This window comes from Peromyscus californicus, unplaced genomic scaffold, assembly GCF_007827085.1.
Source record: "Peromyscus californicus insignis strain IS unplaced genomic scaffold, ASM782708v3 Scaffold_5__1_contigs__length_169319896, whole genome shotgun sequence".
Classification (NCBI taxonomy): Eukaryota; Metazoa; Chordata; class Mammalia; order Rodentia; family Cricetidae; genus Peromyscus; species Peromyscus californicus.
Window position 1 is genome coordinate 57094352 of NW_026294573.1, and position 27347 is coordinate 57121698.

General features: G+C 35.4%; 2 protein-coding genes across 4 annotated transcripts in view; one reads left to right on the forward strand and one right to left on the reverse strand.

Annotated features, from left to right (window-relative positions):
• The window catches only part of Ift74 (intraflagellar transport 74), an 83295-nt gene that overhangs the window by 46068 nt on the left and 9880 nt on the right, over positions 1–27347 (reverse strand). For 2 of the 3 annotated variants that reach the window (XM_052715603.1, XM_052715602.1), the window contains exons 2-8: positions 24816–24950; positions 20034–20169; positions 17349–17397; positions 14849–14947; positions 14613–14673; positions 11654–11713; positions 10098–10159 (exon numbers count right to left, since the gene is read on the reverse strand). In XM_052715603.1, coding sequence (XP_052571563.1) covers positions 10098–10159; positions 11654–11713; positions 14613–14673; positions 14849–14947; positions 17349–17397; positions 20034–20169; positions 24816–24935 — 587 coding nt within the window. In that variant the 5' untranslated portion in view covers positions 24936–24950. Of the gene's footprint in view, positions 1–10097; positions 10160–11653; positions 11714–14612; positions 14674–14848; positions 14948–17348; positions 17398–20033; positions 20170–24815; positions 24951–27347 lie in introns of those variants that run through there. The other variant, XM_052715604.1, reaches the window with a different exon arrangement.
• On the forward strand, positions 310–5451 carry Lrrc19 (leucine rich repeat containing 19). Its single transcript, XM_052715615.1, has 4 exons — positions 310–499; positions 2259–2772; positions 3826–4014; positions 4698–5451. The coding sequence occupies exons 1-4, from the start codon at positions 419–421 to the stop codon at positions 5024–5026; spliced, it is 1113 nt and encodes a 370-aa protein (XP_052571575.1). The 5' UTR covers positions 310–418; the 3' UTR covers positions 5027–5451.

Consider the following 27347-nt stretch of genomic DNA (forward strand, 5'->3'; position numbering starts at 1 on the left):
TAAGTTTTGTTTTTTCATTAGCTCTGAAGCTAAGAAGACACACTAGAAAAATACTGAGTCCCAGTATTTTTGAATAGTCACAGGGGCTGTTTAAGGTTAGTATACAGGATAATGAAAGGCAATGTAAATGCTTCATGTTTTATGTATTTTAAAAGAATAATATGCCGGGCGGTGGTGGCGCACGCCTTTAATCCCAGCACTCGGGAGGCAGAGGCAGGCGGATCTCTGTGAGTTCGAGGCCAGCCTGGTCTACAGCGTGAGATCCAGGAAAGGCGCAAAGCTACACAGAGAAACCCTGTCTCGAAAAACCAAAAAAAAAAAAAAAAAAAAAAAAAAGAATAATACATGTAAAAGGGAAAAAGGAAATCAGTATGTCCTCAACCTCTAAAGTTTATCTCTTTTCTCTTAGGCCTTCAATATGAAAGTCACATGCTTCATGACCTTGTTTTGGCCATTCTCTATAATACTACTGTTTGACAAAAGCCAGGCCTTTGAAACAGTAAGTTTTTACTATCAATAGTAAAAAAAAAAAAAAAAAAGGAGTAAAATGTATAAAAGAAAAATAAAGACAACTGATGAACTACTAAAAATTAACTCTTGAGAACCAGTGAGGAGGTGTCTTCACAGCTAACAAACAGTGCTTGCCACTAAGGGTAGCAACCTGAGTTCCAACTCTAAAACCCACTATGGAAAGTGAGAACTGACTCCTGAAAACTGTCCTCTGCTTCCACACGTGCTATGACATGCATGTGCATGGACACACACACACACACACACACACACACATACACACATACAAATATAAATAAAATTTAATATAAAATAAAAATTAAATATTTACTTATCTATATACTACAATTCTGTAACCTCTGAGCAAAAGCATTCCTTGTTCTATAAAATGAATCTTCTTAAAAGCTGACCAAGTGGGAATAAAAAGATGGTTCAGCAGTTAAGAGCACTCTCTGCTCCTGCAGAGGACCCAGGTTCAGTTCGCAGAACCCACATGTTGGCTCATATGTATGTGTAACTCCAGATCCAGGAGATCTGAGGCACTTTTCTGGCCTCCACAAATACCAAGCAGATACATGATGCAATACTTACATGCAGGAACTCACACAAACACATAAAAATTAAAAAAAAAAAACTTAAAAGCTGAATAAAGTAGAACTCTGTAAATTTTCACTATAAAATCAGAGATTAGTTTTAAGACAAAAAAAATCAGTTCAAAACATAGGATGGGGGCAAGAGAGCTGAGGCAATTGTTTAGTGCAAGCAAGAGGATCTGAATTACATCCAACATTGACCTCTCCTTCTCCTGATACACAGGTAAGCACATATTGTACATATACAAAATAATAATAATGTAAACAAATGAGATATAGCCTGGGGATAGAACTCAGTAGGAGAGCTTTCTTCTAATGCCTGGGTTCAATTCCCAGTTCTGCCTAAAATAGACATTTTAAGCAACTAAGCCAGTTGTGTTGACATATACCTGTAATCCAGAATGTATTAGCACGAGGCAGGATCATCAGGAGTTGGCCAGATCATACAATATACTTTGGGACCCTACTGCAAATAAAACCAACACCAACACACACACACACACACACACACACACACACAAAAAGAACCTCACCATGTCAATCAATAAAAATCATCAAATGTAAGAAAAACTCACTGATGTAACTTACTACCATGTGACTGCATTATTTCAACTGCAGATCCACCAAGAACTATTTATTCAGTATATAGTTACATATGGGAATAATTTCTTGTATTCTAGCTCATTAACAATCATGATTTAATTTGATATTGTTTTGTGACAATTATGTAAATCAGGCTGTCCTTGAACTTACAGAGATCCATTTGCCTCTACCTGGGATTAAAAGTGTGCATCATACATCCAGCATGGTTCTATATTTGATAGAAAGCAATTATTTACTTTTCAAATACCAAAGTTTTGAGCTGTTAAACCAACAGAGATTGTTGGGCAATATTCTTTCTGTAATGCTTATATAGTAACAGGTAGAAGTTATCTGTGGAACGAAGTACTCTCCTTGAGTACTTTGAATCAAAATTTCCTTAATCTTTAGTATTTCATCTCCATAAAGAAACACATTTGATTTTTCTTTTTCACAGTGAAGTATAATTTTTTTCCAGAATTATTTTTATCCAACATCTCATCTTGAATATGTAATTTTAATTACTCATTAGAATTTTTCCTGATTAAAGCATTTCCATTTTTTTTTCTTTTCTAGGAAGTCAAATGTAATTTCACCAAAAGGAATTATTCCTTGATTCCAGAGGATATCAGTAACAATGTTACCATCCTTGATCTCAGTTATAATCAGATCACTCTGAATGCTTCAGACATCAGGGTGCTACAGATATATTCTTTACTCACTGAGCTCTACTTGATGGAGAATAACATTACTGTCATATATAATAATAGTTTCAGTAATCTCTCCAACCTAGAAATTTTAAATCTCTGTGGAAATTACATCAGTGTAATTGAACAGGGCTCATTTGTTGGCTTAAATGAAGTAAAACAGTTATATCTCTGCCGAAACAAAATATTACAACTGAATCCCAGTACTTTTGTGCCCCTAAACAACCTGAAAGTTCTGAATCTTCACGGCAACCTGATAAGGCATTTTGAAGGACCACCACTACTCCATCTGGAGTTACTAACCTTGGATGGAAATCCATGGAACTGCAGCTGTAGTCTACTTGAGTTGCAGAACTGGCTGAACAAGTCTGATGTGACATTAGGTAAGCGAGAAGACAATGTGACTGAGCTTTGATGGCTTATGTCAGAATTAGAACAGATGAAAGAAAACAGCTGGGCTGGAAGTATTGCTCAATGGTAGACTCGGGCCTTGAACTTCATCTCTATCACAGTTAAAAATAAACCAAGACCAAACCAAACCAAACGAAACCAAGCAAAAAAAAAAAAGCAAACAAACCACCTGGGAGAAACTGCAGAATGGACACACTCTCACCCCACCTGGTGGGGGGAGTTGTAATTTCAACACTGGTATCTGCAAGATGATAGTATTAGACATGCAGAGTCATTATATAATATTAATTTTACAAGTCAGCTGTGGTAGTGCATTTAATTCCAGAATTTGGGAAGCAGAGGCAGATAGATTACACACTGAGATCCTAGCTTAAAAGAAAGATTAATTTTCCTTCAAGTACTTCCTATATATTCTTTGGTGTATTGTACCACAAAATACACAAAAAGAGGTGCCTTAGTTTTGTCTGGTTGGTTATCTGTTTTTCAGCACTGGGCCTTGAACTCAAGGTCTTGTCTTATTTTGTTAACTGCATAGCATGCTCTGCTTAGGATCCAGATTATAACAATAATCTTAATCATAAAATTTTCTAACATACAAACTAAACAAAACATACTGCACTTAACCTGCATAACAAGAATATGCATCAACACTCATGTTGACATGCAAATTCATCAAGAGTTCTTTTCTTACAATAAAAAATTTTGGGTTCATTTATTTTATAGTATATGTTTAAGTGTTTTGCCTGCATGTATGTACGTGTACCATATGTGTACCTGGTCTCTGCAAAAATCAGAAGAGGGCACTGGATCCCCCAGAACTAGAGTTAAGGATGCTCATAAGCCACCATGTAGAAGCTGGAAATTAAACAGACTGTCTGCAAGAGTAGCAAGTGCTTTAAGCACTGAGACATCTTTCCAGTCCTTCTTATTGTCTCTCTAATGAGACTGACTTACCAAAAATTCCAGATCAACATTGTGTTATGAACCACTTGCCTATAATACATCTTAATTTATTTCTTTTCTAGAAAATGAGAGCATCACCATGTGTAACTATCCAGATAACCTAAAGCACTACAGCATCAAGTCAGCACCCTTTACAACTGAATGCCACTCTAAATTTATTTCCACTATAACTGAAGATCTTTACATTGATTTTCAGTCCATGAGGAATTCAACTTCCAATGGCTCTTTAAACAACTTAACACGGAACTCAGGTAACTTACTGGTTTTGAATATTACTATTGCTGAAGGTGTCAGACTAAACACACAGTTCTTCTTGTCTTTCACTATTTTGAGTTTCTATGAACAATGTAAAAGAACAATCCATCTCAATGAAGATTTACAAAATACTAGGATTCCAACTGAGGCTATATTAGATATTATGCACTTGAAATTATGTATTAGTTAGCCAACTATTTTTACTAGCCAAACCAACACACTTCACAAGTATAAGTTAATGGTTTTATGTAAGCTAGTAACAATACCTGGTTTTTTATTTTATGGACTACTGCATATACATGAGAGGAGATCCAAGTCTATATACAAAATTCACTTAGGTGTCAAAAATACCACATGTTTGTAGTCTAAAGATAATTTTATACACTATTTTTTGGGACATTTGTGTTTTTACTATGACCTGTCCCTTGAGAACTGCTATGGACTTCCACTTGTGAAATTATGTTAGTGCTCAAAGAGTTAGTTACAGATTTTGGAGCATCTTGGGTTTTTTAATTACGATTGCTCAACCTTTAGTCATTTGGAAAACGATGTTCTTTGATCAAATTTTTCTTTAGTGTAGTAGTAACTTTAATTCAAAGAAAACTGTACAGTATGTTCCTTCCCAACACTGCTTGACTTTTGTCAACTTGACGACATCTCTCTCTCTCTTCTGTTTAAGAACATGAACCTCTTGGAAAAAGCTGGGCTCTCCTTGCTGGTGTTGGCCTCACTGTCCTGCTAACTTCGCTCCTCATCTTTACTGCTGTCAAGGGTCCAGTGTGGTACAATATTCTGCTCAGTTACAATCATCACCGCCTGGAAGAGCATGAAGTAGAACCCTATGAAAATGGTCTTCCTAGAAACCCAAGTTCTCTTTCACAAATAACAGATACAAACTCTGAAGACACCACAGTAATATTTGAACAGCTACATTCATTTGTGGTAGATGATGATGGGTTTATTGAAGACAGATATATAGATGTCAATGAGGTACATGAAGAAAAATAATTTTATCATGTTGAAATTATGAAAAATATTATCAGTCTACTTACAAAAAAGATTTTTATTTGACAAACAAAACTATAACCAGTAGACCTTCATATTATTCAGTACCTTATGTAAATATCATACAATTATTTTTTTACTGACTTGCACAAGCAAGTCCAAATGCAGTAACTCATACTCTGGTTGGCTACAAGTTGAATACTTTATCTCCACCACCAGCATTTAGTAGTGTCGACAGTATTCAGGAAACCACAAACTGGAAAAAAGAACGCCTATGGATGATTGTTTACTAACTAAAATGAACAGATTCTGGTATTAACAAATACATGTGCTGCAATGTCTGAAATTATACTTAAATTTTACTCAATAAAGAAATATAAAATATAGATTTATATTAACAAAATGAAGAACAGTGAGCCTGGACTATATAAATTGGTATTACACTCACAAATGAATTCACAGAGCCGGGCGGTGGTGGCGCATACCTTTAATCCCAGCACTCAGGAGGCAGAGCCAGGCGGATCTCTGTGAGTTCGAGGCCAGCCTGGTCTCCAAAGAGAGTTTCAGGAAAGGTGCAAAGCTACACAGAGAAACCCTGTCTCAAAAAACCAAAAAAAAAAAAAAAAAAAAAAAGAGTTCACAGAACTGAGTAACATTTTTTAACGCTGCCTGAACCTAAAAAACAAAATTTCCTTAAAAATTGGTAGCAATTTACAGCATAGGTAGAATGTTGAGGAATAATCCCTAATAATCACTACTGATTTTGACAGTAATGCTAAGGAAGGGTTCCACATACAATTGCCATATCCAATACTGCAATGGCTTCTAAACTGGGCACCACAACTACTTGCGAATTTTCTTTCCTTTTTTTTTTTTTTTTTTTTTTTTAATGGTTTTTCGAGACAGGGTTTCTCTGTGTAGCTTTGGAGCCTGTCCTGGAACTTGCTTTGTAGACCAGGCTAGCCTTGAACTCACAGAGATCCACCTGGCTCTGCCTCCCGAGTACTGGGATGAATTTTCTTTTAAAACACACATTTCTGAGCCGGGCGGTGGTGGCGCACGCCTTTAATCCCAGCACTCGGGAGGCAGAGCCAGGCGGATCTCTGTGAGTTCGAGGCCAGCCTGGGCTACCAAGTGAGTTCCAGGAAAGGCGCAAAGCTACACAGAGAAACCTTGTCTCGAAAAACCAAAAAAAAAAAAAAAAAAAAAAAACCACACATTTCTGTATCTCTTTTGGGAGATTATCTTTCAATTCATTCTGAGCTGGGAATACTTAGGTAATCCACACATATCTGTGTTGGTGTTTCAATAAACAAAACAATATTTCCCAAACTGTTTTCAAAACACTGACTTTCCACAATGACACTGACAAGTATTTACAGAAAAAGAAAAAGGTACCTGGTCAAATTACCAAAGAATCTGAATTTAAACAAGGCGAACTAAGTTTCCTTCCTTCAGTACTTATAGAGATTTTACTAAGCTGAGGTGTTCTCTGATAACTCAAGAGTAAAATATTGAATTTGAAGAGCATTTACATAGCATGTATAAGACCCTGCCTGGGTTTTCATCAACCCCACCCCCCAGCCTCACACAAAAAGAAAATTTAAAATTTACTTGATAACCAAACCTTTTCTTGGAAATACAGCTAATAGCTCACAGCACTTTTAACAGACCAAAGGACATGCTCTGGAAACACTAGCCCTAAATAGGAAGGGTCTATCTAAAGCGAAATGTTTACCAGTTCTCTTATAATGGCTTAGCTGCAAATTTAATTTGAACCACTTACCAGTTTCAAGAGTGGAATTAGAAATTAGCAAAATCTGTTTTTACCATTCTATATGTGGGAAAACTAAGTGTATTTATCTGAATATTTTAGAGATAAGGCTATTTGTAAAACAAGGAACTTTACTTAAATATGAAGCATATTTTCTATGATTTTCTTCATCCACATACATGGAAAGGGACAGTGACCAGAGTTGAAGATGGAGCATACTGGAAATGTGCTGACAGAACTTGGAAATGGATACATGGGTATACAATGCTCAATTCTGGTGTTCCAATTTCTATTTAATAAAGATATTCGGGGCTGGAGAGAAGGCTCAGTGGTTAAGAGCACCGCCTGCTCTTCCAGAGGACCTGGGTTCAATTCCCAGCACCCACATGACAGCTCACAACTGTCTGCAACCTCAGTTCCAGGGGACCCGACACCCATGGCAAAACACCAATGCACATAAAATAAAGTTAAATGAAAACAAAAAAACAAACAAAAAAATATATAAAAAAATAAATAAAGATATTCAAAAGAATGTACATGATAACATCTTACAAAAAGACTAATAATGTAGATCTTGCCATATCCCCAAAAAAATCCTTTTGAAAAGTTATATAAACAGTGCTGACAAGATAGTTCAGCAGTTGGGCTGGAGAGATGACTCAGAGGTTAAGAGCACTGACTGTTCTTCCAGAGGTCCTGAGTTCAATTCCCAGCAACCACATGTTGGCTCACAACCATCTATAATGAGATCTGGTGCCCTCTTCTGGCATATAGGCATATATGCAGGCAGAACACTGTATACACAATAAATAAATAAATCTTAAAAAAAAAAAAATAGTTCAGCAGTTAAAAGGCCATGCACCATGCCTGACAACCTGAGTTCAATCCCCAGACCCACATGGTGGGAGAAGAGAATCAAGTTGTCCTCTGATCTCCACATGTACACTATGGTACAAGTATGCCAACACACATACATACATGCACACACACACAGTAAATAGATATAAAAATTTTTAAAGTTATGTAAATAGTACATTCATTTGGAATGTCCACAGATGGAAAATAAAAAATATCCCTTAAACCAAAAGACTGATATTTGTTAATACATATTTTCTCATGTTTATAGTAACATAAAGAATATAAATATATCAAATCTTATGAATTATAAATAGTTCTAAGTATCAATTTTAAAACATAATTAAGGTATCTTTTTCTAAATAATCTATCATTCTGCTAAAATATCATTTTCTGCCTAGAATATCTAAAAATTAATCTTTGAGAAATACTACAAAATAAAATTATAAATAAGGAAAGATTGCACCTGATCTCTTATACTCAACAGTTCATTATTGGGTATTTAGTAAATATCTGACTGAGGAGAAATAAATTAATATAAAATTGTAACTAATATGCTTTTAAAGGACAACTGATCTTGACCAATGCCAAACTAGCCGGATAACTCAATTAAAATCATATATTTAATATGCAAATATTGTTGCAATCATATGCTGAGGCTATACCTACAACTAGCTTATACTGGACAGGTTTTCCATAATAAACCAGAGAATCAAGCCACACTAAGTGATGGCAAAAATGGAAGCTTTTGCCATATGCTGTCTATATGTATGATCTTTCTTAGTTCCTCTAAACATAGTCAAGGTTAAGCCTAGTGACCAAATACTTTTCAAAATTTTTACTTTTTATTTCTAGCAGATATACTTTTAAAACATGTAACTGTAAAATTTATATATACAACTTGGGTATTAGCATAAATTCTGAGATAATGGAATAGGGACACATAAATCTTAAATTCTTTGAAGCATTCAAAGTTACAGCTTATATGTTTGCATATGTAATTTTTCTAGTACTTAGAAGAGTATCTTGCATACAGTAAGTAAATGGTATATGTTTGCTCAATGGTTTCAAAGCAGGAAGGAAAAGAGAGGAAAGGAAGCAAGAAAACCTTTCAAAAAAGAGCTTGGTGTTCTTTGTATAAGGAAGAGGCTGCCAGCTTTTCCATACTTAAGAAAACTATGTATAGCAGTATTAATGATTGGTGGGGAAAGATACTCCTTTGTTTCTAATCAACAGATGAATTCTATTTCTCTTCCAAATATTTCCTCATTATATTAAACAACCTATTCTTCATCAGGTTATTTACTATAGAAGTAATATGGGAGTATATTTGGTGTTAATAAAGTTCAATAATTTTGGTTAATAATTATTCTTGCTCTCAAACAGATTAACAGTAGTAAGCTTCTGGAACAGAATACTATACATATGTTTATACACCATAGCTCAACTTTTACATTTACCTTACCATACGCTGCTGTATCTAATGTGGTTCAAAACTAATTTTAAAAATTATTTTAATTCACATTTATTATCTTTGTAGGGATTATTGTTGCATTTTACTACTGAAATCAAAGCTAGTTCATATTTAGTCTTTCTAAATAAGCTATGTATAAATACACATAATCTATAGACAGCATAGAGAATACTAGTATAATTATAATCAATGCCAGTTAATGTACAAAGCCTACTGACTAATAACTTCTTCATTAAAGTAGAACTAAAATGCCATAATTCAAACTTGTTAAAAGCCTATGGTAAGATCTAAGAGTAGATATAAAGACATAATTCATCTTAGAGTTTAAGTTCTTAGAAGCAGAAATCATATTTATAGAATTAAGTAGTCTTTTCTTTTGTATAAAATTTAGCTCCTTGGGAGTAAATTAAGATAGCATATATTTGACATTAAGATAAATTTTGTATTGAGATGTTATGGTAAACTAAGAAAAAATGATACATTTTCTACTACAAATAAATATTTTAACTGTAAGAGGTCACTAAGATGCCAGTTGTGGTTTTTTTGTTTTATTTTGTTTTGTTTTTTATTCATTTGTTTGTTTTATTTTGTTTTGTTTTAACGAGACAGGGTTTCTCTGTGAAACAGCTCTGGCTATCCTGAAATTCAATTTGTAGCCCAGGCTGGCCTCAAATTCACAGAGATCTGCCTGCCTCTGCCTCCCAAGTGCTAGGATTAAAGGCGTGCACTAACACACCAGCCCAGGTGTGGTTCTTATCTGTAGTCCCAGCACTTAGGAGGCTGAGGCCGGAAGATCCTTGTGAGTTTAAAATAGCCTACACTACAGAGTAAGATATTGCCTCGTAAGAATCTAACAATTAGTTAATTAATTTAAAAAAGCAACATAAGAGAAAAAGTTTAAATTTTATAAGGAAATAAATGACTCACAAGTTAAACCATGTATCAAAACTCATTTATGAATCTGAACTTACGCTTGTCTTTCGGTAAATATGACATCCATACTCTGTGTTTCTCGATCATTTTGAGCTTTAAGCTGTGCAAACAGTTAACACAAAAGTTAGTCATTAAAAAAGGGTAACCAATCAAACCAAACTCTGTAAAGGTTACTCTGTCTTTGAACTAAATGAGATTATTGTAATAATGCCAAATGTAAAAATTAGAAAAAAATACAACTTTCATCTAACAAGGAACACTATCAGATAAATTAGTCCTTTATATTGACATTATAAGCTCACACCAAAATAATTCATTTTTCTTTAGTGATCTGTCTAATAATTAATTTTAAACTTAATTTATGTAAAAACCATTTCAAAAACAAACTGTATGTTCAATAAATACTTGATTAGCCACTGCTGAATTTAGAATCAACGCAATTTTGTTCTTAAACTTTTCATGATTTCCTAAGTACTCCTAGCTGACTGTATATACACAGACCTAAATCTGGACCTACCCCAAATAAATGACCAAATACTTTTTAAAGATTTTGATATTTATTTCTAGCAATAAAATTCGTTTCCAAGTTTGTGAAACTAAAAATAACTAACTAAATTATTTTAGAACCCCAAATTTAGAACTCATTTTTAAAATTCTGGGTTTCTTAGCCGGGCTGATGTGAAGCATGCCTTTAATTCCAGCACTTAAGAGGCAGAGGTAGGCAGATCTCTGAGTTTGAGGTCAGCCTGCTGTACTGAGGAGTTCCAGGATAGATAAGGGCTACACAGGGAAACCCTGTCTCAGAAAAAGAAGGAAAAAATGCTGTTTTCACAAAATTCTTAGATCATGTAAATAAATTGTAAGCTATAGAATTTTGTTATATTTTATCCAAACATTTAAAATGAAAATAAGTTAGATATTAACATGAATACTGAAGACAAATTCTCCTTTACCAAAGTCAGTATTATTAGCTATGCCTGGTATCATATCCATTCCTCTTTCTCCTTGTTAGAAAAACTATGCGGAGGCGCTGGAAAGTTGCTCGGCAGTTAAGAGCACTTGCTGCTCTTCAAGAAGACCTGTGTGCATTTCCCAGCACCTATGTGGAGGCTCACAACTGTCTGTTACTCTAGTCTTAGGCAAACTGATGCCTTCTTCTGGCCTCTGAGGGCACAGGGCATAGACAGATATGCAGACAAAACATCCATGCACTTTAATTAATTAACTAAAAAAAAGTAAGATTTTTAAAGATATTATTTCTATTGAGTTTTAATTCCATTTGAAAAAAAATTAAAACCTAAAAAAGTTATAAACCAAAATATTGTGAGCTAATATATATCCAAGATGGTTCTTCCTGAGTATAAGATCAGGTGAAGCAGAGCTTTATTGACAGATATTAAAACATTTACTCCAACAGCAACAGGGATATAAAGAACAATGAAAGATACTTAACCATAATTGTGATATTTATGATCAGAGTCATTAACGACCTCTAATGTCCACAAGGTTTTATCAAACTGTTTCCGGATAAATGCTTTATTTTAGAGGATATGATTTATACACAATTAGTACTTATATTTATATATTTTCTTACCATGTTGTAATCATTCATTACTTCTTCCATTTCAGTATTGGTATTGAGTTTATCTACCAACTAAAAGCAAAAATATAACAAAACACCATTTTGTTAGCGTTAATGTTTTAAGTAAGTCTTAATACACATACTTATTTTTTATAAATAGCTAGTCATTTCAGTGTTAATACTACCAAGTGTCTTACTTTCTAAGAAAAAATATTGATTCACAGTGAAAAACAGTATTAAAAAACTAAACATACTCTTCATTTAGCCAATAAGTAAACTAAATTTTTGGTGTGGAAAAGTGAGAAGTGATGAAATACTGATCCTTTAAAAACACTGAAGAGCTATCCCGCTTGGAAAAGATCAAGTTTATAAAGAAAGGTCTGAAACACAAAAAAGCAGCATTGGAAACTATCTGCCACTTGTATTTTTCCCCTCCTGGAAACATTAACTGTTTTAGAAATTTATACTAATGAAAATGTAAAACAACTTTCCTTCCTAAAAAATTTTATAAAGCAGTGGAGCAAAGCATGAACAGTACACTAATAAGTCTAATCCTTAAATCAGGCAATGGTATCCACAGCTAATAACACAGCTTTCCCTTGTCACAGACAGCGATTAGGGCCTGGTGTCTGCAGTAACTCAGTTTTTACAACACCCTCAGCAAGTATAAATTATACGCCACTTTTTAAAGAAATGTAGGAAGTAGCAGAGCCAGAATTTGATCTTAGTTTCGAGACAGTGTCTCACTGGCTCTTGCTCTGCAGACCAGACTGACCGTGAACTCAGAGATTTGAGTTCCTCTGCCTACAGAGTGCTGGGATTAAAAAGCACTCTGGCAGAATTTTGTTGTTTTTAGGAATGTTTTTGACTGTCAGAGGATTCTTTTTTTTTTTTTAAAATAAAAGGTCAAACTAGTCAAAAAAACTAATCAAAATAGTCAAGAACTATTTAGGTGTAGTTGGTGATAAAAGACTAAGCTTTATTTTGTTATATTTATAACATTGTAATCTCTATTTTATATTTTAAAATGTAATACTTTTTGTATTTGTAATATAAATTAGTGGTAGTAAGACCTAAAATACCTGAATGCTAGTTATATATCAGATCTAGTTAACTTCTTTCCATTCAATGAATATTAAGTCATTAAACCCATAAATACCATGTTTTACATGGTATTAATATTTTTAATTATTTTAGTTTATTCTTTGACATTTTATATTTATTTACCTAATACATTCCAGCATAAGTAAAAATATTTAATACTTACATATTTTACAAAAGTAACTTTTCTTTTTGTGGTGATATATTATGTACCCTAATAAACTTGCCTGAGGATCAGAGGACAGAGCCAGCCACTAGATTAGACATAGAGGTCAGGCAGTGGTGGCACACACCTTTAATCCCAGCCTTTGAGATCTCATGCCTTTGTCTGGAAGTAATATGGCAGGGCAGAGAAAGGTATATAAGGTGTGAGGAAACAGGAACTCATTCTCTTTGCTGAGGATTTCATAGAGGTAAGAACTAGTGACTGGCTGCTCTGCTTCTCTGATCTTTCAGCTTTCACCCTAATATCTTGCTCTGGGTTTTTATTAAAAGGACATCTAAGATTCGAACAATATCTTTTAAATACAATCTCTGATTTTCTCATATTTAAAATAGAATATCAGGTGCTAGAAAGATGGCACAGCAGGTAAAAGCATGTACTGCTCTTACAGAGGATGAGTTCAGTTCCTACCACCCACATCAGGCAGTTTTAATAGTCTATAACTCCATCTCCAGGGATTCAACATTATCACCCTCTTTTGGCCTCTGAGGGTAATGGCACTCACTCATGTGCGGGCACACACATATACACATAATTAAAACAAAAATCTTTAAAACAATAAATAATATAAAACAACACTTACTAAAAAAATACTAATTAATATTGGATCTCAAGGTATTTTTTATAGACTATGGTGATCAGAAAATTTAAGAACTACAATATACTCTAATTAGCAAAATTTCATTGGTAAGTATTAACAATATTAACTAGTTATATTACAATTTACCTAATCAACAGCGGAGACAAAAGCTAGTCACCTCATCAAATCAACACACCATAAGTGTTTAATGTGCCTAAGGAATTAGACAGAAGAAAATTCTGATGCTAGAAACTTCCCGGACAGTGGTTAACAGCATTACCAAAATGATAGTCCACAGTGGGTAACATCCTTGATGGAACTATTTTTATGAGCATACTCTACTTTGACAGAATGCACATAAAATTAAACATACAAATGCAAGTAATCTGCATGCTAAGTAAGTTTTTAAATTTCATGATGACAGCTCTCCATACCAAGGTAAAGGTGTTTTTAAAGCAATGGAATCATTTATAGCTAATAAATTGTAGTGCTTTAAAAAGATGATTATTCAAACATTTGTAAGGGAAAAAAAGCTTTTGTATGATTTATGAGTGTCTTAAAAAAAGATGGGACCAGCAAGATGGCTCAGCAGGTAAAGCTACTTTCTACCAAGGCTGGTGACCTGTATTTGATTCTTGGGACCCATATGGCAGAAAAGAAGTGACTTACACAAGTTGTCATTTGACCTCCATGAATGTGCCTGTACACACATACACACACACATACACACACACATACACACACACACACACACACACACACACACACACACACACAATAATAATAAGTAAATAAACAGTAAGTAAAATAAATATTTTTTAAAATAGTTTTTTAAGATGCAAACAAAATTATAAGAGTTCCTATTAATCTGTTAAGCCAAGTTATTTCTGGGGAAGGAAATGAAGGACAAATGAAAAAGGCATTTAATTTCTGTATTTTTATACTTGTAATTTTTTCACAAGAAATATATATACGGTTGTGTATTATTTGGTATTTAAATTATATTTTTAAGTGGCAGGAACACGAAAACAAGGCACCAAGCGAAATTATGAGAAAAGAGGCAATACCATGTTGTAGTCTGCTAGTTGTCCTTGACAGTCTTTAATTTCAACAGCTAATGTCTCTGCCCTATAAACAAAAGCAAATGCATTCATAAGTACACAAGCAGATCAATATTCAGAACCTTAGGGATGGTGTCATATTTAATAAATGATGTTCCTAATACTGAATGAATACTGACTTGACATTCAGTGGTAGGCCTCCTAATAAAGATCTTGCATGTTTTAACTATAAAATCACTCACCTCTTCTCATATGACAAATACACGGAATTTTCTTGGTTGTACATTTCTATTTCTTTCTGAAGTTTACTAATTTCAGTTGTAAGTTCACTTATTTTGCTCCTAAGTGAAAAGAAAGAAGAAATTTAGAAATGCTTCTAACTCAGAAAAGACTGCTAGTTAAACAAAATAGTTTTCATAAATGTGTGTAGTGGGTAGCTGTTCCAGCTTTGACCTAGAAGTACTACCCCCAGTGAGGCTTCCAGTAACTGTCACGCCTACCTATGACCTGCCCCTGAGGCGGCCGAGACAGGAGCCCTTAAGACCTGAGATTCGGATGTGCTGGATCTCTTGGTTCCTGGTGATCCTGGATGCTGGATGGTAGACCGAGTGGAGTTCTCCAGAGAACCCAGGAGGACTGCACCTCACCTCTCCCGGATCCTGTGACCAACCCCTTTACTAGCTGAAAGTTACCCCCCAAAATAAACCTCCTTTTTAACTACGTGGAGTTGCCTTAATAAATCCTCCAATAAATGTATAATAATATTGTATGGTTTTATTAAATTCATTTAAAAAGAATAGTTTCGGGGTTTGTGTGATTAAGAATGATGACTATCTCATCTTATTACATTGAACAAATGAGAAAAATTAACTGATATAGAGTCTCTAATCATCAAAGAAGATGACAGGATAGACACTGTAGTACACACTTTTGATCCCAACATACACAGAGGTGGAGGCAGGAAGATCAATACAAGTTTGAGCACAGCCTAGTCTGTACAATGAGCTCCAAATCAGCAAGTGTAGAGTAGGGCACTGTCTCAAAAAACAGAAGCAAAACCAAAAACCAAACAAACCGGAGATACGTCACTAGGACATCTGAGGAGAGAAAGTTATTAGGTGAAGAATAATTAATACAGCTTAGTAGGTAAGACCAGGGATCAGTTTCTGGCATCCACATGGCAACTCATAACCATCCTAACTCCAGTTCCAGGGGATCCAATGCCCTCTTCTGACTTCCACAGGCAAAGGGCACACATGTGCTGCAATACATACTATACATGTGTAACACTCATACACAGAAAATTAAAATATTGTATTTCTTTTAAAATTCTTCATTTAAAGACCTTATTAAAAGTCCTGAAGCCAGACATGGTGGTACACACCTTTAAAAGGCAGAGGCAAGTTGATCTCTGTGAGTTGAGACTAGCCTGGTCTACATAATGAGTTCAAGGACAGCCAAGGCTATACAGTGACTCCCCAACTCAAAATAATTACAAAAATGGGGAGGGGCTTATGAATTAGGGCAAGCATGTATCAAATGACCAAATATATACTTACATAAAGCTCTGTGGATGATTAAGTATTAATAAATAAACCCTTCTTTTCTTATTAGTACAGTCAGTGGTATTTCAATATATGAATAATATGTTCAGAATAATACTAAAAAGCATAAAAGATTATTATCACTTCATGAAAACAGTGAACTTCATGATATGATTTGAATGTCTGTGTTCCCTCTAAAACTCACATTGAAACTTGCCAGGAAGTGGTGGTGCATGCCTTTAACCCCAGCACTCGGGAGGCAGAGACAGACAGATCTCTGTGAGTTAGAGGCCAGCCTGGTCTACATAATGAGTTCCACAACAGCAGGGCTATGTAGAGAGACCTTGTCTCAACGCACCTACTCCACTCACCTTCCCCCAAAAAGGGAATTGAGCCTTTCGGTTTGTAATTAGGCCATGAAGGCTATTTCAAGGATGTTGGTGCCTTATAAAAGGGCTGGAGGGAGCTATGTTGGTCTTGATTTGCTCTTCCATGACATAAAGAAAAAAAGGTGCCATCTGTAAGTAAAAGGCCCTAACCAGACACCAAAGCTCCTAATGCCTTGATCACAAGACTTCCCAACTTCTGTAATTATGAGAAATAAAGTCTTGTAATTTATAACTTAACCAGTCTCTGGCATTTTAATCCAGCAGCACAAACAGACTGAGACAAAATATACATCTTACATACACAAAACTACATAAAACAAACTCTCAGCCTAGGGTTGGGAAGATAGTTTAGTTGTTGATAAAGTACTTGCCTTGCAAGCACAAAAACCTGTGTTCAATCCCGAGAACCCACATAAAACAACTGGGTTTGGTGGTCCATGCTTAATCCCAGCCCCAGGGAAGCACGAACAAGGAGGCTCACTGAGGTTCAACAGTCAGCCGCCTAGCCTACTTAACAAATTCTAGGACAGCAAAGAGATCCTGTCTCAAAAATAGGTGGACTGTGTCTGAAAACTGACACCCAAGGTCATCCTCCAGCAGCCACATGCACCCACACAACTGTATGAATATTAACCCACACGTGGGCACCAGAATGCACCTCCCTGTACCAAATTTCAGTCTAACTGTATTATTATGCAGAAATTAGGTTCAAATATAAAATTATTCTTTAAACTCAAAAAATAACTAATTACTCAAATAACTACAACTAAAACTCCAAGGTCATGCATAAAAAAATTTATTTTACATACCTAAGAAGTCCAAGATAGTAAGATTTGTCTAAAATTTGCCTCTGGGGACCTAAAAAAATGTTTTTAATGTGAATATTAATGCTCTGTTATAAAATGACCAAAAAAAAAATCCAAAGCACAACCACTATTACATGCCACAGTTCTCAGACATTCCTCATGAATGTCTCAACACATCACGAAGAACCACTGAAAACAAGTATCCTAGAATCATGACATAAAGGAGGCTGAATTTAGACCACATGGATGGGACTTAAAGTGAGGCTGTTAAGAAACAAGACTCTGGTCTGGAGAAATGGCTCAGTGGTTAAGAGCACATACTGCTCTTCCAGAGGACCCAAGTTCAATTGCCAGCACCCACATTGGGCAGCTCACAACTGCCAGTAACTTCAACTCTAAGGAATCTGAGCGCCTCTTGTTATGTGCACAGACCCACACATAGATACATACACATACATATATAGTTTAAAAAGTAATACAGTATTTTTAAAAAGAAACTAGACATCACAGGACAGACTAACTAGATAGATACTAGACCTATGAAAGCCTAGAACATAGCAGTACAAAAGGACTTTTCAAAAATGCTATTTCATTATCATTAGCTTGTACGATGGGGGGGTGCATGTGCCATAGCACACATATGAAGGTCAGAGACATAATGATTTTGACTCATTTTTTGTATTCTTAATAATTAAGCAAAAATTTCTAAATAATTAATGGTTTTTCTACTTAATAAGCAATATGGTATACAAAATTAAGTCTCCTGAAAGGAACCCCATACTACTACAGTACAGTGGTTAGAATTGGCAAGATGGCCCAATGGGTAAATGTTCTTGCCACACAAGCCTGACAACCTGAGTTTGACCCCAGGAACCTACAGTAGGAGAGAACCAATTCCAGAAAGTTATCATCTGACTTTCCTACATGCACTCGGGCACACGTGTCTCTTCAACCCCTGTACACACACACACACACACACACTAATAATAATACTAATAATGATAATAAAAAAATTAAATAATAAAAATACAGTAGCTCTGCAGTATTTTCACATAATGTATGTACATTAACTGTTGCACATAATGTATGCACTACTTAAAACCATCCAGATGACTTAGGCTGTGGAACAATTGTGTGTACATTGTGGATGTGTATTGCTCTCACTGGTTAACAGGGAGCTGATGGGCCTACAGCTGGACAGGAAGAGATTGGACAGGAGAGCCGATTAGGAGGACGCCGGAAGAAGGGCGAGTCTGAGGAGTCTCCAGCCAGATGCTGCGGAAGCAGGACATGTAGAAAATGAGGTAACAAGCCATGAGCCATGTGGTATTTCTTAGAAAAGAAATATGGGTTAATTTAAGTTGTAAGAGCTAGGTAGTAACAAGCCAAGCTATAGGCTGAGCATTTATAATTAATATTAAGTCTCTATGTTTATTTGGAAGCGGGCTGGCAGGACAGAGCTGACTGGTGGTCCCAACAAAAACTGCCTACAACTTACAATGTCTTATCAATGTTATATAGTTATATCATCATTATTATATTTATATTGTAATTTATCTTAAAATTAACTTTGCTGAGTTCGAGGCCAGCCTGGTCTACAGAGTGAGATCCAAGACAGGCACCAAAACTACACAGAGAAACCCTGTCTCAAAAAACCAAAAAAAAAAAAAAATTAACTGCACCTCAGGAGTATCTTTAGCCCTCAGAAATCATTAGACACACACACACACACACACACACACACACACACACACCCTAAAAATTTCAATCATGGTTTGGATTCATACATAACACTGATCAAAATTCTGAAACAAGTATAGTATAATAGTGCTAGGGATATGACTTAATGATAGGGCATTTGCCTAGCATACACAAGGTCCTAGGTTCAATCTCTGGCGTCATACTAAAAGAACTTATTTAAGTCAAGTGTGGTAATATCTACATTTGAGAGAGGTGAGGTAAGAAGAAAGGAGTTCAAGACTATCCTCAGTTGCATAGTGAATGTAAGACCACTATTTTTGAGACTGTTTCAAAAATAAATAAAAAATAAAATATATTATTATGCCTTAAAGAGAAGTATGTCAGTCTCATTTCTTTTCTTAGTCATTATAATGGAGAAAAAAAGGGAATTTTTTAACTTTCAATAAATGTTTTCAATAATGTTTAAATTTTTATTACATTAAAGTTTTTAAATTGTATGTGTACGGGTGTGTGCCATGGCACATGTGGAGGTGAAGGTACAGCTTGTGAGAGTTGGTGCTCTCCTTCCATCACGTCACTCCTGGAGATCAAACCCAGGTAATCAAGCCTGGTATCAGGAGCCTTTATCTGATGCCATCTCACTGGCCCAGTGAGTGCCATTCTAAGAATTTCAAAATATTTTTATGTAGTAATGAAAATCTAATCCCTGATTATAAACTTTTCTTTAAATTTCTTTCAGTCGCAGCAAAACTCTATGGTCAGAAAAATAAAGCTCAAAGTAGGTCATATATATATATAATACACACACACACACACATATACATGCATATAGCTTTCTAGTTCATAATATATTTCACATGTAATCTATTATTTCACAACAATTTTATAAGTCAAAGAAAAAGAACTACATTCTTCATTTCTCATTTATTAAGATGTGCTGTAATAGTTTTCGAACAAAACACATTCATCTTCAAAAAAATAAAATACCTTTCATGCCAGTTTTCATTCCACTCAAACCTTGTTGGGTTACAGGACGATCAGCAACTTTGATTTGAGATGACAAAACTCCACCAGTCCCTAAGGGACCACCACGAGAACCTGGTCTTGCTGTTGTGGGTGGCATCTAAATGACAAGCAAGATTTCACTCTTGTTAAACCAGGAAAAAAACAGTACATATCTACTAACATAAGATTATAAAGGGAATTTTTCTAAAAATTTAAGTTCAAGGCCAGCTTGGACTACATACAAAAAAAAAAAAAAAACACTTACCTAAAAAAACGAAAAGTAGGGCCCTTATATAAGGGTGCTTACTAACAAACCCTATGATCTAAGTTTGATTCCTGGACCCCACACAGTAGAAGAGAACTGCCTCCCACAGGTTTTCTTCTGACCTCCTCATGGGCACCACGGCATGTGCTCCCCACTTTTCCACCCAGATAAATAAATGTAAGAAAAAATTTAAAGTATCATTATTTTTTTTTTTTTTTTTGGTTTTTCGAGACAGGGTTTCTCTGTGTAGCTTTGCGTCTTTTCCTGGAACTCACTTGGTAGCCCAAGCTGGCCTCGAACTCACAGAGATCCGCCTGGCTCTGCTTCCCGAGTGCTGGGATTAAAGGCGTGCGCCACCACCGCCCGGCTATTAAAGTATCATTATTTTTACATAATGATATTACAGTTGATTTTCTCCTTTAAAGAATCTGGTGTTTAAAGCATTATTATAATGAGTATATATTTTCTTTAAAACTAGGAAAAAGAAATTTTTCATTTAAAAAAAAAAAGGACTATTACATATCCTCAGAAAAGCCACAACTCTCTTCTTGTCAACTATACAGCACATAAGTCATGGGAAATTATAAAGGCAATGTGAAACTGTTCCAAAGGCCCTCTGTCTACCTTTTTATCCATTTTCTTTTATTTCTCTCTCTGCCAAAGACAAATGGACAGAAGATTAAATATGGGGTAGAAATTTTAGATTATTAAATTTTTGCCATTTATTTTGTTGTTTTTATTTCTGCTACCTGGTAGCCTTTAACACTATCCAACTACCCAGTTCTTAAGTGACTTCAGAGAATTACTTGGAAGCTATTTAGCTACATTGCCAACACCAGTACATATTCCAGAGACTGCTGAATACAAAAACAATTGTAATTCAAACCAAAGAGCTCAGGGTGGCCCACAGTGGTTTTGAGGGGAGACTGAGAAGCCTTTGCTTTGGAAGCTCTCTAAACAATTCTTTCTTGCTTTTTGCAAGCAGACGTAAGAGAACTACTTAAATCACCTGTCTCTCTCATCTACCAGATGAGGTACAGAGGATAAGAAAATGGAACAAAGTGTGAGTGCATGTATTCACTTGGAAGAATATTCAAAAATATATTACTGAAAGGGACAAAAAAAAAAAAAAAAAAACCATGGGAGCCCACAAAGGTTTCCTAGTGATACCTGAGCTTGCTTTACAAAGCAGGGCTGCATTAGGGGATGGCTTGACCACATGCATGGTCACCAGGTGTTTGGGATGGTCTGCACTTGGCTGTGCTGGAGGGAGGTCTTTTGCTCCACCCCTTGGCATTCCTTTAGTAGACCCCACCCCTCACCCCCACCCCCGCCAAAAAAAAATAGTCCTTTAGTAGAGACAGAAGGATAGAGTGGATAAGGATCCAGGCCCTCCGTAGCTATCCTGTGTTTCTAACTGTCTCTCTATATATACTTCTATCTACATATTCCTTACTTCTCCCTCCTTAAGAGTACCCTAGGGGAAAAAGGGGGAGCAGGTCTCCCTCAAAACCCAACAAAGTATTACCCTGAGTTTGAATCAAGACCACAAGCTACATGTGCATTTGTGCTTCTGTGTCTGTAAATGCATAGACTAGTCTTATAGCATATATACCAAACAGCTGACAATGCCTGGGATAGGAAGAAGCTCTCCAGTCAGCCACTGTTTTACCAAGAACATCACTCATTTCAAAACCACAGACATCACACAGTTACGTAAAGTGCATGGCAATTAGGAGTTGGCTAATACTGTCAGAATTAGTTTTGCAAGTATTTAATTTACAAGCATCAAAAGAATCAATTATTACTAGAACAAGAGAAAAATACCATATATATGAAGACTTCAGAAAAAAATATTTCCATCTTAGGTTATAATGATATAATACTATTATCTGAAACTCTAGAAAAAATCATAAAAATTTAAGAAAACCTGACTATCAATTATTCCCTAAAAAAAAAGAAAAGTGCTGTCCTTTAAACACAGGACTCAGTATTATACCTCTTCTACAATTAGTCTATTGTTGGAGCTTGAATACCGGCACTACATACTTTCTCAGTTACTCAAAACCCTATGTATGAATAACAGAAAATACTATATCAAAGAAAAGGGTTTTGTTGTTGTTTGTTTTCTAAGACACCTATTCCTATTGTCTCAACCTGGCCTGGATAGGATCTTGCTATTATCTCAGGGTAACTTGGAACTATGTAGCCCAGTCTGGCTTTGAATTCATGGTTCTCCTGCTGCAGCCCCTACAGTGCTGGGATTACAGGCATGCCACCATTCCTAGCCTACCATTTCATTTCTATCAACATTTAAATGTATATTACTATGTAAAATTGATATTACATTGCTTTTTAAATTATGTATTACAATAATAACAATTTTCCCAAGTATAATTAAAAATAATTTTAATAATAGCCAGACATATTTTTAATAACAGACATAATTTATTTAAGATTTGCTTATGGGGCTGGAAAGATGGCTCAGTGGTTAAGAGTAATTACTGCTCTTCCAGAAGACTGCCAATTCATTACCCAGCACTATGTCCAGAGGCTCACAACTGCCTGTAACTATAGCTGGAAGAAATTGGACACCTTCTTCTGGCTTCCACTGGTACCTATACTTACATGCACATTCCCCCAGGCACAAATGCACATATACATATAACTAAAACTAAACCTTTAGCTAGGTGGTGGTGGCTCACACCTTTAATCCCAGCACTCAGGAGGCAGAGGCAGGCAGATCTCTTTGAGTTCAAGGCCAGCCTGGTCTACAGAGCAAGCAAGTTCCAGGACAGGCTCCAAAGCTACACAGAGAAACCGTGTCTCAAAAAAGCCAAAAAAAAAAAAAAAAAAAAAAACCCTTTAAAATGTTTATTAATGTCATTCAATTTATTCCAAATTTTTATTATTATAATAATGAAAATGTAATAATCTCTGTAGTTATATTTTTCTTAGAATGATTACTTTATAAATTTTGTACTTTTTCAAATATGGCGTTTGTCTTACTGACTACATTGACTTATGCCACTAATAGTTACTAATAAGTATTTTTTTCATTTTCTGTGACAATCAAAATATTCTTACTCATACCATTCACATATTTATATTTGGCTATTATGTCTTTTTTTTTTTTTAAGAGTTATTTATTTATTATGTATACAGTGTTCTGTTTGCATGTATCCCTGCAGGCCAGAAGAGGGAGCCAGATCTCATTACAGATGGTTGTGAGCCTGGTCCATGTGGTTGCTGGGAATTGAACTCAGAGGACCTCTGGAAGAACAGCCAGTGTTCTTAACCTCTGAGCTATTTCTCCAGCCCCGTCTTTTCTTCTTTTTTCTTTTACCATTGTGAAAGATTTTGAGCCCAATTTTATAATGCTATTCTTCCCCAATACCCAAAAAGGACCAAAAACCCATGAGTTTATAGCTTTAACATAGAACAAACTCATACAAATTAGTAAAGTTTGCTTTTTCACTTTAAGATTCTGAATACTGAGCTGTGTGGTGGTGGTGGTGGTGGTGCACACCTTTAATCCCGGCACACTCGGGAGGCAGAGGCAGGCAGATCTCTGTGGGTTCAACCAAGGCTAGCCTGGTCTCCAGGACAGCCAGGACTACACAGAGAAACCCTGTCTCAAAAAACAAAAAGACAAAAAACAAAACAAAAACCCAACAACAACAACAAAAGATTCTGAATACTGATATGTGTGTGTGGTAGTACAGTCTGTAATCCTAGCCAGCCCTAAGGAGACTGAGGCAAGAAGATTCTAAGTTCAAGGCTAGCCCAAGCTGTATTAGGAAGACTCTGTCTCAATTTCTTAAAAGCTATGAACAATATATAGAAAAAAGTTACCAGTTTGTTATTTCTTTTCATTTTTATGGTTTTCAATTTTTGTAAATTCAAATACAAAAATTAAAAATATTTTGAAGTACTTGGTTTTTCTATCATTATTAGAAAGTCCTCTGACTTTATCAAGTTTATATTAAGTAATTATATATATTTTCCTTTACCAGCTATACAAACTCTTTAAAATATCAAGTTTCTACATTTTTTATAAGCCTCATAAATAATACAAGAAGGGACAAAAATTACTTTAAAAAGTAATATATTAAGTTCGGGGCAAGGTCTCAAGAATATTCTATTTATTTTTCAACTAATTTGAAAGCCACATTACTAATAAAATTCTTACAAATGCTTGATTCTGTGTTTAGTCCATTTTATCTCTTGTTTCTGACTCTAAATCACTGTACAATTTTAATTATGATAGCTTTACCTTTGCCTAATATGTACAAGGCTCTGTTACAAAAAGTAAACTATTAAACTATTATAGCTTTAAAATATATTTATGGATATCACTAAACAAAGTCCTTTATAATGGTCTTATTATTCCACATTGTATTTTTACATATTTTAAAACACTTTCCATACAGTTAATATTGTTTACAGAATAAAGGAACAAAAAGTGAAATCTGTTATTGCACAGATTCCCAACTTACTGCAGTTGCTACTCGCACATTCCCAGATGGGGGTCTTATTCCAGAAGGAGGCCTTCCTGTTAACCCTATTCCACCCCGAGAAATAGGGCGAGGGGCTGAAGATTTGTGGTTACTGGCCATTGTTCACTTTAACCACTGTTTGGAAACAAAAAATAATTCAATTTTCCTTTGAGTTCTCATACACCAAAAACTCATTGTTCATTATATCCTTCTTTCAAATACTTAATTCATGACGATTTTTTTTTCTTGAAAGCTGCCATTCCAAGATACTACCACAAAGCTAAATTGGCTTTAATTTTAATTTTACTTTAATATTCTATTTAGAATATGGGATTGGGACTAGTGAAACGGCTCATTGGGTAAAAGCACTTGTCATGCAAGCCTGAAGACATGAGTTCAATCCCTGGAACCCTCTCATAAAGGTGGAAGAAGAGAATTGACTCTACAAACTTGTCCTCTGACCTCCCCCCATGTACACTGTAGTATGAACATCCACCACCACACACACATCATGCACTTACACATACAATGATAGTAAATAACTAAAATATATAAGTAAATGAAAAATAAATGAGATTATTTATTACAATATTCCTTCCTCAATATCCCATCTCAGCAAAGGCAAGGCACACTAATTCTTTCTTCTTGGTTTATATAGACGTTAATCACATTTCTATCTGTTCCTATCACTCTCAGAAAGTAACTTGATTTCCTAGTAATCTGAGAAAATAAGGTAATAAATTCCATCACGTTTATAGCATACAAACCAAGCTAGCACATCCTGCTCTCCAGTATCAACAGCCATCCCTCTCTCACTCAAGATTAAACTCTATTCTGATGTGCCCTCTTCAACCCATTGTGTGTTATACTCCACATCTCCCTTGAGATATTATCCCCACTGCTGCAGCAATCTTTACAATTTACTTCTTTCACTCTGTTGTCAAGTTCATTTTTTTCCTAACCACAGAAACTAATTTATTTGTCCTGCAAACTCCTCTAACCTGTGCAGAAAGTCTTCTTATGTAATCAGGCTTTACAAAGTAGCCTATTTCCACTACCTCCTAGATTTCTACTCCATTGAAATGCCCTCTGTCAACATTACAGGGAAATGAGTGTCATCCTTGACTGGTGAGTACTCTATATGAAATCAGCACGACACTAGCCTACTCTAGCTCTCTTCTCAGGGTCCTGCATCCTCTACTTGTCTGTATATGGCAGCATTCCACACAATGCCATCCACAGTCTCAGTTTCTTATATGCATATTCAGGGTTTTAGCAAATAAAGAGCTAAGGATTCACAGCTCCGTATCTCCCTGACACATCAGGTTTTTAATATACAAAATTTAACTTCTCCACTCAGACATGGTATATTGTTTTCAAGACAAACATGGATAAAGTTAATGAAAATCTCTCATTCCCCCCAAATCTGTTCTTCCTCTTGATATTATCTCCTACTCACACAAGTCAGAAATTTGGTCCTTGATTTCTCCTCTCTCTTCCAATAGCCTATTAATTTAATTCCTTCAAATGCTGAACACATACTTTCCTCTCTATATATACAGTACTGGCAGCCAGTTTAGGGAATCACTTATTCAGGTAGGTTATCATATCAGCCTCTTAACCAATCTCCTTGCCTAACACATACCTTGCATGCTGGCTTTTCTAGGAATTCTTCCACGACTACTCTAAACCACCTCCACCTTCTTAGGGCTTATTGGGCTGTTGCATACACCCATATATCCTGCACATTACTGTCCCAGTACCTATCACAGTAACTGAAAGAATTTGTTTAAGAGCTCCTTTCCCTTGAGAACAAGAGCTGTCTCCTATCTTTAAATCCCCAGCGTCTGTCTCAGTGGCAGTCAGAAATGATGTTTTTGTATCTCTTAATCTCCTCCTATACAAAGGCATCCCAGTTACAAACATTTACTAAGTTTGGGCTCAGAAAGTAGTTCAGCGGTAGAGAAAATAAAAATACTATCAGATCAACCAACCTCATGCACCACTAAGGAAAATGAAATTAACTTATTTCATTATTATTAACTTATTTCATTATTAATTAATTAATTAATTAACGCTTGGGAAGATATGTCTAACTTGACTAAATTTTAAAAAATAAACCAGATATGGTGGTGCATGCCTGTGATGAAGGGAGGAAGGAAGGGAGAGGGAGGAATTACTATGCCTGCAAACAAAACGTCTGTTGAACTAAAGTGCTTTATTCCTATATCCCAAGCTCGGCATTTCTCTTGCTTTTCTTTGCATCACCCCATGATCCCTCATTATACTGTCAACTTCTACAATCTTACACACTTTTCAACTCCAACTGTAGTAAGAATTCATAAATCAATTGTCTACAACTCCATCATTCAAACCAGGCACCAATTCTGAATGTTCACTTGTTTACTGAAAATTCCCATTTGGGCATCTATACAATTATCTCTTCGTGTCCAAAACAACAAACAAACAAAAGCACATCAACTTTAGATAATCTTTCTATTCCAAGCAGCACCCTGCCCCTACTTCCCTATG

Excerpts from the sequence above, each read along its gene's own strand:
- Lrrc19 (XM_052715615.1), top strand. The coding sequence starts at position 419 with ATGAAAGTCACATGCTTCATGACCTTGTTTTGGCCATTCTCTATAATA. Across the intron at positions 2,773-3,825 it reads CAAGTCTGATGTGACATTAG|AAAATGAGAGCATCACCATG; the intron begins GTAAGCGAGAAG and ends TTTCTTTTCTAG. Across the intron at positions 4,015-4,697 it reads CAACTTAACACGGAACTCAG|AACATGAACCTCTTGGAAAA; the intron begins GTAACTTACTGG and ends CTTCTGTTTAAG.